The sequence below is a fragment of the Choristoneura fumiferana genome, chromosome 18 (assembly GCF_025370935.1).
Source record: "Choristoneura fumiferana chromosome 18, NRCan_CFum_1, whole genome shotgun sequence".
Lineage (NCBI taxonomy): Eukaryota > Metazoa > Arthropoda > Insecta > Lepidoptera > Tortricidae > Choristoneura > Choristoneura fumiferana.
This window is the reverse complement of record NC_133489.1, coordinates 1,402,120-1,415,780: the sequence shown is the minus strand read 5'-3', so window position 1 is coordinate 1,415,780 and position 13,661 is coordinate 1,402,120. Positions and strand designations below refer to the sequence as shown.

Here is a 13,661-nt window from a genome sequence, read left to right as displayed (position 1 = left end):
ATACCGCTTTATTGCATAACAATTAGGCGAAAGCTTTTGACCATTCAGCCATTATGAAACTTGGATTGAATTGGACCTTATTTCGCTATAAAAACTGCTTTTATTCCCTCCCTATTTAATAAACTTTAGGGATCAAATAGAACTCTATATCAATGGATTAAAAATGAGTTCTGTATAGATTTAGAAGTGTCATTGAGTGACCACAGTGACTGACCAGTAACAAGTGTTCAGAATAAATAGAAATTAAGTGCAAGTGTAGGTTATAATTTAAAAATAATTAAATAGAGACTGTTAGGTACGTTTGCTTTTGTAATTAAGTATTCTTGGGACTGCGTCATATAGCAAAGCATTCGAATATCAGTATGGACTTAAAATAAATAGCTTTGCTTAACTCTACTAAAGTTTTAGCTTCTTAGGTTTCCGTGATCCTTCAAGGAACCTAAATAGTTTCACAATGACCGTCCGTCCATTTGTAGCGTATCCTTAGATTATTTAAGACGTAGCTTATAGACTGTCAGTGCGCTAGAACATTGTAATTTTGCATATTTTTTCCGCGCTTTGTCCGCGTGTACTGTAATTACTGTAAACAATATTTTATCTAAATTTTATTTTACCACTACTAGCCGGTTGTTAATTGTTATATTTACTCGAGCTTTACAGTTTTCTAGCACTAGCAACCGAACACAGACGGTATGAACGGACACTGCGAAACTCTAAGTTTCTTGTAGACTACCGAGTCCTAAGAACACCTAAAAAATCGCTTTTTTTACACTGTTGCTAAATTACTTTATATTACATTAGTTCTGTTAGTTTTCACGTATGTATTCCGCTTTTCCCTTGACTTCAGGTTTTCACACGCGGTCATATAGCTCTCTAACTACTTACTCGTATAATAAAACTAGAATTGAATTCCAGTACCATGGGAATAAATGAAAAATGCATAATCATAAAACTGTAATCGTAAACTACGCCGACTGTAATCAAATAATAACTCAATCGACGCAACAATTGCATCAAATTTATAACTGGCAACATCTCGTAAATTTTAATAAAATTAATCGTTAATCGAATTGAGTGGTTAGCGTGAATGGAGGCTGATTGCCCGCCCGCCATTATCGTAAGCGTCCCTCTAGTTCCGAATTTAAATTTTAATCTGTTCGAATTTGGATTTATTGAAGATGTACTTACCCTAGTACCTACCTAATAACAATTACACATCATACAGTAGGTAACTTTATGTGTTGCTTGAATTCAGTTTGACTTATAAAAGTTGAACTATATTACAGATACTTATTTTTTAGTCTACTTAACAAAACTTTGGCTATTTGAAAAATTTTAAGTGGCTAAAATATTTAACCTAGTCCCCAAAGCTATCGAAATGATTTTTTTAATCATTGCATATAATCGTCAGAATTTAAAATATAAATGCTTAAATAAAAAAAAACTACTTTTAAGTGTTCAATAAAATGTACATCATCGTCTCGTCTCGGCCTGTATACGTCCTACTGCTGGGCACAGGCTTCCTCTCAGAATGAAAGAGCTTGATCCGTAGTTCTCACACGGCCCCAGTGTGGGTGGGGAACTTCACACACTCCACTGAATTGCTTCACAGGTTTGTGCAGGTCTCCCCACGAAGTTTTACTTCACCGTAAAGCTCGTGGTAAATTTCAAATGTAATTTCGCACATGAATTTCAAAAAACCCAAGTAGCGAGCCGGGGTTTGAACCCCCGGTCCACTGCTTGAGAGGCCATAGCAAATCAAACCACTAGGCCACCGCGGCTTAAAATAAAATGAACATACATATTTAATTTTAATTAAGCACATTGTTTGGTGAAGACAAAAAACATTGAAATAATTTACAGTGGCTCTAACTCCATTAGTTGACTCTTTCATCAAATAAATCCGTGACGTTTTTAATTGCATGCAATTCGTTGACAGCTGAAGTCAAGTGTTCAAAAAATGAATGTGGAAATGTAGCTGTCAATTTGAATGAAACTTTGACGAGCGCGTGATGGCCGCGACAAATTCTTATTAATAGTTCAATCGTCATTAATTCATTTTGTAAAAGTTGTTTGACATGGGGATTTAATTTTGACCATTGAATTATCTTTATAAAATTTAAAATGTTTTCTGTTTCGTTTGTACACAATAAAAATTATATTCCTTCAGTCAGAGTTTGAATGTAGTAGGTGATAATGCGAATAAGTGAACTACTTATAAAAGTGAGTCCGTTCATTGTAAGTAGGGTGATCTCATCTAATTTGGTGATAAAATCGAATTTTGAATAAAAGTCCATGTTATTATCAATCAATGTCTTTACTTTTAATAGGAACTGCAGACAGTCCTGTTATTGGCATAATCATGCCTTTAAATCTTAATTAAATATAAATAATACTGTTCATAATCCACATTTCTTCAACTGCCCGAACATCGCTAATTTGGTGACAATCACCTTAAGTCGGTGATACGTACTACTCTAATTAGACTATAACCAAATTACACAAGTTTTAATTTTTTTTTTATCACCTAATTAGGTATAATGAAGTTTATTTAAAATAAATTTGGAAAAATATTAATTAGTATTAAATTAAATTGCACGTAGGTAATAAACAATGAAATCTATTAATTTTGAACATTTAACTACCGTGTGACTCACTCATAGTGTGAACGTACCTTTGTAGAGCGATGTTGTTACTGTTGTGTGCTACCCTACATTTGACAGTTCCAACCTAAATGACGTTGAAAACGCTCCTGAGGAAGGGCTACGGATTAGCCTGAAACATGTCGAGCTAAACTCGATTTAAGACGTGAGTGATCCGGGTCAATGCCATTTAATATGAAATCTATTAATTGCCATTTAATATGAAATCTGGAATTGTCGACCCTACTACATGCATCACACATAAATATTTTTTGGTTCTTATCATTATCAACTTTCTTGACTCCGGCAATGGAGGTGATACGGCTTCATGCAAAATTAACAAACTATCCAATCTACGCCATTTTCAACCGACGAAGAAAAAACGGAGGAGGTTCTCAAGTCGACTCGATTTTTTTTTTAATGTATGACCACGCATAACTTTTTACTTACAGAGTAGTTCCATTTTGATAATTCTTTTTTTATTGGAAAGGGGTTCAAGTTGAACCTTGAAGTTGGTCCCATATAAATTTGGAAAAAAAACCTACCCTAAGGATAGGAAAAAAAAATAAAAACTTTTTAACAGAAAAAATTAAACCGCCGATGCTTTATACATATGTATAATGTAATGTCATGTTTGACTCCAATACGTTTTCAATGGCTGATTTTAATTTATTAGATTCATTATACTCGCGGTTTTTTTCTTTTTATTTTATCAATTGAATGAAAATTAAAAAATTACAATGAAAAGTTAAAAAAAATAACTCATGTAATTTGGTGATAAAGACCCCCAAAATAATATACTAACGTTGCTTATGAACTGCAACTTTATTAATTATGAATTATTCAACACAATACATGCAATAAATAATTAAAATACACGCGTTATAATTAAATTTCACTCATATCTTTAACTATCTTGTTTAATTTGGTGATACCGTTGCGGCGTCAAATTCTTGAAAATGATAACTTTTTGACCGGCTTTCATAACGTACTGTGAAAAAACTATACAAGTTTTGTTAAAAATAATAACTGATATACTAAAAATAATGTTTTTTAAGTACACTGACCACTTTTTATACAAATCCAGGCACTTTCAGTATTTAAAAACTAATTATAAACGGAGAACCAGTTTCTACATGTCCACGCGGCGCCGTAATGAGGTCCTGCGCGAGATATTTGCTAATATTTACTATCTCGCTCTCTCAATTTGACCCACAAGAATGCAAACGGAATTCTAACTTAATGCTTTGTAGTAAGGTCGCATTTAAAAGGCCTTAATTCACTAGCTTTACTCGGTATCGTGCTTCAAACCATGTATCACCGAATTAGGCGTATCACCAAATAATGCGAGTTTACCCTACTTGTACGGTAGGTAGGTACTGTCGAAATCAAAGATTACTTTGTTTAAGGTACACTTTTATTAACTCGTCGCTGAAGCTTCGCGTTTGAGCTTTTGTGTGATATCGCAGGTGGTAGGACCTTGTGAAACGTCCGCCCGGATTGCTAACACCATCCGTGAAGCAGCAGTGCTTGCACTAATTTGTTTCGGCGTGGAGAGTAAGACAGCCGGTGAAATTACTGGCACTTGAGGTATCCCATCTTAGGCCTCTAGGTTGGCAACGCATGTAAGATGGTGTTGCAGATGTTTATGGGCGGTGGTGATTTCTTACCACCAGGAGACCCGCATGCTCGTTTGCCATCCAGTTGAATAAAAAAAATATTGCCACAAGACATACAGTGACAAGGTACTAAAATGTAAAGTTAACTTTTACGTTGACTGTACTTTGGATGAGACTCAGTACTGCATACTTATGTAACTTTTTGGCATGAATGTAAAAAATAAGTCCTACTAACTATATCTTACACTACGTATTATTTACATACTTGCGCCATCTATCTTGTTATTTGTAAACTGAGTTCGCAGATAGATGGCAGCACACATGCACATTGTACCAATTCACTGTTTATATAGCTGATGTGACGGAAGTTAGTTTAGCAAGTGAGGCGAAGCATGTTTTTGTTTTTATAAATTATGATCGAATTGTTTATGTTATTTATTAATAAATAATAATTTCCAAAACTAAGATTCCCTGAACGCTTTTTTTCTATGGCAACTTTAGGATCCGAGTACTGTCACTGTCATTCCCAAACAAATCTGACGCCCAATGAAATCCGACCGCGCTAAAACGGTTTTCGTATCGATTTTCACACCGTAAATAATAAAACTTGACCTGTGATAGCTTTATAACATTCCAAGTTATCCGACTACCCTCGTCTCGATGTCCACACAATCTAAAACTAAAGCAATGCCAGTGTTAGACCTAAAAATGTATGTGCGCGTTGTTGCTGCGGTGTTCTCCGTAAGTTTAAAGTTTATTTTAGCCAATTACATAGTGTTTATCTTGTTTATATCACAATATAATTGTTGATTTAGTAATAAAATACTTAATTGGCTTAAACAGTAGCGTGATATACGTTTTATGATGCGAAAACAAGGGACAATGTGACGAGTCGTGATTGTGTGTTTATTTAATTTATATGATTGCAGATTTCGTCGTCAACAGCGTTTGTGATGGCCCTGCTTCGTTTATTGAAGCCTGAATTATTCTATTTGGAGCCCCTGTTTGGCAGTGATTTAGGTATTTATTTATAGTTTTTATTAGAGATGCAACGGATATCCGGCCAGTATCCGGTATCGGGCCTATCCGGCCACTATTTTACTATTCGGCCGAACACCGAATAGTTGCGTACAATCCGGCCGGATACCGGATGGTAAAGAACTTATAGTTATGATTAAAAACTGGTATTTATTTATGAATTTATCAATTATTGACATCAGTTTATTATTCTAAGGGGCTGTTCCACCACCCATTAATTAATTTTAACTGATGGATAAAAGTGATACCGTCTCGCGTCTATTCATACAAAACAAACAGAAACAACATCATATTTATCCGTCAGTTAAAATTAATCAATGGGTGGTATTAATTAATTAATCAATGGAAACAGCCCCTAAGTTAATTAATTATACTCTACAAGTTGCGCATTTTCAAATTAGCTTAATTTAATTGTATGTAAAACTAGGCCGAATATCTGGTGGCCGGATATCGGGCTAACCGGCCAAAGGTCCCGCCAAATATCTGGTATCCGGCCAAAGCACCATCCGTTTCATCTCTAGTTTTTATATTACAAAATCTTGCTTTAATTTATTAAAATTAAAGTATAACAAGTAATCTTACTGTGGCTACTGCCTAGCAAAGAGATAGCTGAAACTATTTCTACTTATATAGAGTCTTCTAATTTATCTCCAGTGTTCATTTCTAAAGGTTGTCAAAGAAATCAAGATGTTACAGAATTTTCTATATAATTTCCGTGCCTTGGGAACTATATCCTGTGGATATGTAAATCCAGGTTATTTTAAAGTACCTTTCATTAACATTTGTCTGCCTTCCTGCTAAAACAACTGGATAGATTTAACCTGTCCAGCACCCTGGAGGAGCACCAAGCGCCTAGCAAATTAGTCGGCAACTGAGAGAGTCGCTCTCACTGAGTTTTTTTTTGGTCACTGACAGGGTGTTAGACACTGTGCGTGTCTAGGTTGCTGGACGGGTTAAGAAATTTAAATTAAAGACAGACAAATATTAAAACTGATGTTCATCTCTACTTGGGAAAATGCATCCACAAATTAAATCTTGAAATTGTTGTAAAGAATAAAGTTTAATTTTTATTTAGTAACAATGTTACCCAGTGGCGTAGCGTGGGTATCAACCGCCCGGGGCGGAAGAAAAATTTGTCGCCCTTTTATTTAGTGTATTCTAATCGGTCCGAATCGTAGGTGCAACTTTTTTTTGCTATGGAATTATGATCATCATCCAAGACTATACACATCCCACTGCTGGGCACAGTCCTCCCAGAATGAGAACACTTGGGCTGTAGTTCCCACGCGCGCCCAGTGCTGATTGGGAACTTCACACATACCATTAAATTTCTATGGTATTTTGCCGCTCCCAAAATGTGCCGCCCGGGGCATACCCCCTCCCGCCCCAACTACGCTACGCTACGATGTTACCGTATATTTACAAACACATACACCTTTTTCACGTATTATATTATTATCCTTCCACTTCCAGGTATTCACTACTTCATATCCGGGCTCATGATAGTGACCAGCGCTATAGGTTTCCTCAACTCCTGTGTGGTAATGAATAGGAGCACAGCACTCAACACCGGCAGAAACATCACCACCTGGCTGCTGCTGGACTCCCTGTTCGAGACCAGTAGGGTGGTGTATGTGTTTGTGTGCGAGGTTGTGCTGAAAGGGAAGGGCCCTGTTCAGCTGTATGATTTGCTGATCAGCGCTGCACAGTATTGTGAGTATTTTACAACATTTATACAAATACAAATTATAACAATTACATCAACAGCAAGCGGGGTCTTCACCCTTATGTTGTCAGCATTCGCACAAAGCGTTTTTGCTTGTCCTTTTTTATGCGGACAGCTGAAGAGTGGAATGCCCTGCCTGCATCTGTGTTCCCTATCGCTACAATCTGGCCGTCCTCAAATCTTGGGTGAATGGGCGTTTATTGGGGAAGTGTGCTCCGTCTTAGTCCACATGTTCGCTTACCACCAGCCACCAGGCGTGTGCCCTGTACTACAAAAGTGACAAGTGCTACAATCCGAAAAAAATTACAAGTTTTTCATAGTAAAATTAACAATTTTGTGGAATTGTAGCAGTTGCAACTTTTGTAGTACAGTAGCTGATTGTGGTCAAACACTGGCCTATTTAATTATATATAAGAAAGATTATTGGGTCATTAATGTTATGTCATATCTAATCTATCCTGCAGTAATTATAATTATACATAGTTGTGTGCCAAATGACTGGGGTGGGTAACATGACTCACTTGCTCACTTTCAACACATGCTGGACCAATTGACATTCATCCTGCCAGTGAAGGTGAAGAAGTTATCTAAAATGTCAAAAATGTAACCAAATTTCATCTTAATTGGTTCTGCGGTTTGAACACAAAGAGGTGACAGAGTTATTTTCGCATTTAGAATATGGTAGTATGGCAGTATAAAAAAGTGGTATGTAAAAGAGCTCTTTGTGGCTTACTTACTGATAATTTTGAATTCATTTAATCAAACAAAGGTAGAGTAACAAGTCTGAATTATGGAGGTCTTTTGTTTGTAGTGTTATACACTTTGTATTTATGCGTTTGTTATACACTTTGTTGTTGTTTCAGTGTTGGACAGCTTTCTATACTGCCAGATGATCCTGAGACACTAGTACAGGTGGATCCTATAGTTTTATGGTATTAATCAGTATTTAGTACTATATAGCACTAGAATTTATAGTTATTGTTGAAATCTTCCAAAGGATGCTAATGGCTAGGCTGTAGATATTTCCTTTCTCGAAATTATGATCTGGAGCAGTTTTATTCAAGTTTTAATGTATTTTGATGTTGGTAAAAGTGAGATTGGTCTGGAGAAAATTCGGATCTTTGGTCGGTAAATAATTTCTTTAAAAAAAACCGGGCTAGTGCGTGTTCCATACGATTTGATAGGTATTTATGAATATTCATTATTTTGATATAAATATCTGCTCGGACAGGGCTTGCGCCTGGGACCTCAAGCTTTATAGTCAGGTTCTCTGAACACACCGTTGCTCCCACTGATGACTCAAATATTTGGGTCTCACTATGTTATAACTTTATTTCATATCTACCCCTTATTCATAAAACTTAACAAGCCTATGTTAACTAACAAATGCTTTGTCCTTTTCTAACAAATACAAATGTCGAAGTGACAGATAGGACAAACGAATTTTAGCGGCATTTTAACTAAAAGGTTTAATTGACATTTATGAATAAGGGGTAATAGTCTAGAGAATCAAGAGCAAATTTAGTAAGCAAACCGAATTTTCTTTAACTTTCTAAATCCCTAAGCCTAAATTTTGCACTCCTTTAAATTAAAAATAAATAAATTTAAAACTTATCATCACAATTTAAAATTTCAGCGGCTTGGGTTTAGGTAAAACCAATCTCTCTTTCCCTCTATATTCTATTTTATCATCAGAAGTATTATTTAGAGGTCCTATTATTTTGTATTATTTTGCATATGTTTTACTCATGAAGAGTAGTTAAGAGTTGAACTCGTTGAATACATCACTGTATTTTTAATTTTAAACTAGCTTTAAAAACGTGAGATTATGTAGGTTACATTCCATGAACGCTGTGATTCAAGATACTAACATTATTAAGCAGGGTTAACTGAAATTTATGAAAAACTAACTACATAGGTACCAATCGTCGAAAAGTCTAGAATCTAAAAAAATCTAGAATCTTGAAAATAGTTCTAAAAATATAGACTGGTATTTATTGGTAAGAATTTGAATTGAAGCAGTCTTATTTTTATTTTTCAAATTTTAAACCTTCCAAATTAAAATATTTTAAAGTATTAATTTATTAAATAGAAATTTGATTTTGTAAATATCCAAATCAAGTGATGCCATTCCTTTATTATAACCTAAGTATTATTTTAAAATAAGTTGTGAGTAAAAAATATAAGAAAACGTTAGTTACATTATATGAATACTCAAAACGTCTATGCAGTAAATGACAATGAACTAGCTATATTTTATATGGCTAGCTAACGTTAGAGTTGTCTTGTCTCATTGGACTGTAAGGCATAAGCTACACAGAAGAGACGAGACGACGAGAAGTCGCGGACGGGGCGGACACAGGACGAGGGCGTCTCCGCCTCATCTCTTCTGTCTGCTTTGGATCGCGACTTTTCTATACATTTAGTATGAAAACTAGCTGCCACTGCGACGCGCCCCTGTCCCACGTCTCTCCTGTGTGGCTAGCGCCTTAGTTGCCCCCACATGCAGTCGCTAATCGCTCGTCTGCAGCGATAAATCTGGTCACGTGACCCCATTTTGAAGGTGATTTTGAATTTCCCGCGGCCCAAAAAAGTAGCGCCAAGTCGCCGCGTCGAGCAGCAGCGACAAGATGGCTTCTTGCAGGAATGGTCTTGCTTGGTCTTGGAAGCTGATTTTTTAATCTCATTTAATAGCAGTCGTGGCAGTGGTACAATTAAAAGAAATTGGAGTGAATGAAAAAAAATAACACTGTTTTTGCCGAAATTGAAGAGGTTTTTTTCCAGCGATAAAGCTCAACATTTTCAGCTTTATCGCTGGATGTCACGTGACCCGATTTAATATTGGAAGCGAGCGTCGGGCGACTGCATGTGGCCCAACCTTAAGGTCACTAGTGACTAGTGGCAAGTTTTTATCCGGAGAAATAATTTTGCTTGAGAGAGTCAGGAAACATTTATTTAAATACTCGTATATTCGATACACAGAAAACTATATTAAAGGGAAAACCCCGAATAGTTTGGGCCCCACTTGGGCATAGTGGGGTCCATAATGTCTTCTTGCCCTTTTCCAGGCATAGTGCATATAGACCCATAAATGTACACAAATATTAAACTTTGCTAAAATGTAAATAGACTCGGGCCAACGAAAGCTGTCCCAGACAAAACGCGGCAAATAAAAAAAAAGAGGCTGACAACACTTGCTGTACACTGATTAAACGATGTTGATACTTAGATATTTATTTAAATTTGCCAGATATTAAATTATACTCGAGACTTCAAGCTGCATCAACATTCATTAGTAATGTGTGAAAGTTGATGATGCACTTTAGTAGTCCCTTGGTAAATTTTATGATCTTATCAGTGCCTATTTACGTACAGTCCGGACGCATCAATTTTTGGACCATTTTGACCAGATTGGCATTGAATATGTCTTCTAACATTTTAATTCTAACATAATCTTATAACATTTTCCATTTTGAGGATGGTAGGTGGTTGAATTAAAGAAAAAAATATTTATTTATTTCTTACAGCAGAAGTATCAAAATTATCTAAGCAGGGCTAGAATGACAATATGTCAATTTTGACAATCTCAAAAATGATACCAGATTAAAGTTTCGTAAAAAATGCGTGGACAGCTTTCGCTGGCCCGAGTCTATAGTATAAATCAATTGAAGTGGTTAAAAATATTATTTGTTCAAAGAATTTATTTGTTATAAATAAAATTAATCCCTCATACGGGTACATTGTGTCTTAGTCTTAAGGGCGGTAAATAAGGAATTCTAGTACCGCCCGTGCGACATACAATGTTTTTCATCACATTTGCGAGTAAAATTGTATATTTACGTTAGTAAAATGTTTGTTATAACACCAGGATAATTACAATCAATCATTAGATACAGTGGATCCCAAACTAGGCTGAGCCTGTATCTTGGACCCGCAGTTGACATATTGGACTTTGTATCTGTTTGATCAGTATTTTATTGCAATTTTGTTATAAAACCCTATGCAGTTTTCCAGAAACGACTTTTTGGCTAAAGGCTCCTCGCACTTTTTATATTCCTCTTAATCACTTGTGTAGGTATATGTCTCTGCCAGAACTTGCTTTTTTTAGTTAAGTATTTATATATCTTGTACTCAAGTGGCAGTGAGCGCGGTCTTTGGCGGTGACGTGATCGCAGTTGAGGCCGTGAGGGTCTGCAGGGCTACTACGGAATTCGAAGTTGGTATCATACCGTCCCGCCGACGCTTATTTATATATTTAATACGAGAGTGAGAGAGAAGGTACGATACGAACTTTCGATTTTCGCTGCCCTGCTGGAATGGTAGGTAACGAAAGACGAAGCGGTAGGTCTCCCCTCCCACAAGGGTCCAAGGGTGGGTCCAGCGTTATAGCCAGAGGGTCACATGGTCACATTTTAATTACTTTTTCTCAAATACTTGTAAAATAATATATTCAAATAACAAAATCAATTCTCCCCGTTTGTCGCAAAAATACATTTTAACTTTAACAGGATTTATTTATTTATCATTAAAAATAACAGCGTCACAGTTAAAAGACCAAAAAATTCAAATTAAACACAAAAAAATACAAAAGACATTAAAACTGAAAAAAAAACATACAAAAACCGGGTAATTAGCTATATCGCACTGAGCACACTAGCTAGAAAACGAGTTCTTATTAGGGGTCGCTTCCCTGCGCTGCGTGGGTCTTCCTTGGGTGAAATCCGGATATCCGGAATCCGGAAGGTAAAACCGTTACACAGCGCTGGGAATCGGACCCAGGTCCTCCAGGTCTATAGCACGTGGCACGGAATGCCGAGGACCTGGGTTCGATTCCCAGCGCTGGTCTATTTTTCTGTTTTTTCTGTGCATCTATGTTTCAGTTTGTATTTTCGATATGAAGTATACTTCGGTTTTTTTCCAGTATTACTGATATTTAACCTACTTTATAAATACATAAGTAAATTCTTCTATTCTTACAAATTAGTAGATACATTGGAAAACATTACTTGCCCACCGATGAAATAAATTGGCATTTTATTATTTTAAAAATACTTGTCAAAATTCTAGTCAAAATGTTTTGGTGCTTTCAAATCAGTTTGAAACAGTGTTATCTTTTTTTTTAATATATAGTGCCTGTAATGTTCCTGTGAATATTCATGCAGGTTGGAGGAACAATAAATGTTAAAGCTGTCTAACATGTTGTTTTATTGTATACTCATGCTACCAGATGCTACTCAGAAGAGTCAAGAGGCTAACATCTGGTGAACGGTTGTGTGGCTCTAAAGATGAGCTCTGGTTGAGTTCGAAACGTGTCAGTGTAGTGTGGTAGTGGTGATAGATGGGTTTGTGTGATTTGTGTGTTCTGCATGAACACATTTCTTGCATAAACGTAGCTATCATAAGGTTACGCGGGAGAACAGAGTAAATCTTTCAATTCACTCCTGATTCAATCGATTACTTATTTGTTGTCCGCCCCGGCTTCGCATGGGTTTACCATTTCTTTTGTAAAATGTTCTTTCATACAAACCATCTGGTAACTACAAAGAACGAAAAAACTAAACGACTTAACCCTTTTTCAGTTCTGCAATGAAACGTGTAGCGGGAGCAATTTTATAGCACCGTCTCTTTCTCAAGCGATCTGAAGAAAGATGGCACGCTCAACCGCTCGCCTTTAATTAATCACACGTGTTATGTCAAAGGGTGCACGTGTTTGGAAAGGATTGAACACAATAAAACTTCACAATATCATTATATTATCTTTTTAATCAGTGAGTCTGTCCAAAAATATAATGCGTACGTAGCAACGTCTAGTCAAGTGCACTTCTAACAACTGTACTAGCACCGACGGCGCACACACTTGCCTTGCTTCTACAACTACCCACACAATATAAAAAAATCTATCGAATTTACAGCTGGCACACATGCGTTTAAAACAGCGCTTATATTATTTAATACGAGAGTGAGAGGAACGGTAGGTACCATACAATCTTCGATTTTCATAGTAGCCCCTCTGACAAGAGACAACGCAAGACTTACTTATAATTTCGCAATTCATCAATAAGCGGTAAAATACCTACTTTATGTTTATAAATACTACAGTAAAAAGTAGAAAGCCAAAACTTAGGTATTATTACTGCAGGTAGTTGTAAGTGCAAGATACCAACATTAATATCTATTTATTTTAAAAAGCACCCGGGTCGATCCGCGAGCTTATCAAACGTCGTAATTACCATTCGACAATTATCTCATCATCATCTGCCATTCGGCACCTTTGTGCAACTAAGTCACGTTGACATCCTATAAATTGCTAAAGAAATCATAGCAAAATTGTTTATGAAAAGGTTCCACTGGTATGTGATTCAGTTTCTACGACGGTACACAAATTGCACGCTAGCTGCAACCGAAATGCATGAGCAGTCGGCAGTTTGTAGTAAGAATGCAATCCGTTGTTTTTAATAGCCCTAAGTATTAATAATTTACATTCTTCTACGAGTGATGCAACTATAATTTACGCTACACAGTAAAAAATACTTGTACAGTCAGCAACCAAGATATGAATACAGTCAAAGTACGACCTTAATGTTCAGGCAATAAAGTCGTATTTAGGTATATTTTTGTTGGTGACTGTAACTTCTG

General features: G+C 36.2%; 1 protein-coding gene across 2 annotated transcripts; it reads left to right on the top strand.

The window, feature by feature from the left end:
• The first annotated feature begins 1,034 nt into the window (after positions 1-1,034).
• Positions 1,035-12,220, top strand: LOC141437913 (uncharacterized). Of its 2 annotated transcripts, none has more exons than XM_074101492.1 (4): positions 1,035-1,117; positions 5,191-5,281; positions 6,773-7,012; positions 7,889-12,220. In XM_074101492.1, exons 1-4 carry the CDS (start codon positions 1,088-1,090, stop codon positions 7,930-7,932), a joined length of 405 nt encoding a protein of 134 aa, XP_073957593.1. In that variant the 5' UTR covers positions 1,035-1,087; the 3' UTR covers positions 7,933-12,220. The 2 variants fall into 2 exon arrangements, with proteins under 2 accessions (XP_073957593.1, XP_073957592.1); XM_074101491.1 differs by lacking the exon at positions 1,035-1,117 and adding an exon at positions 4,796-5,002.
• Positions 12,221-13,661: the final 1,441 nt, after the last annotated feature.

What these genes read in the sequence shown, in the direction of transcription:
- LOC141437913 (XM_074101491.1), top strand. Translation starts at nt 4,922, where the DNA reads ATGTCCACACAATCTAAAACTAAAGCAATGCCAGTGTTAGACCTAAAA. An exon ending in CCTGTTTGGCAGTGATTTAG is followed by an intron (nt 5,282 to 6,772) that starts GTATTTATTTAT and finishes TTCCACTTCCAG; the next exon opens with GTATTCACTACTTCATATCC. An exon ending in GATCAGCGCTGCACAGTATT is followed by an intron (nt 7,013 to 7,888) that starts GTGAGTATTTTA and finishes TTGTTGTTTCAG; the next exon opens with TGTTGGACAGCTTTCTATAC.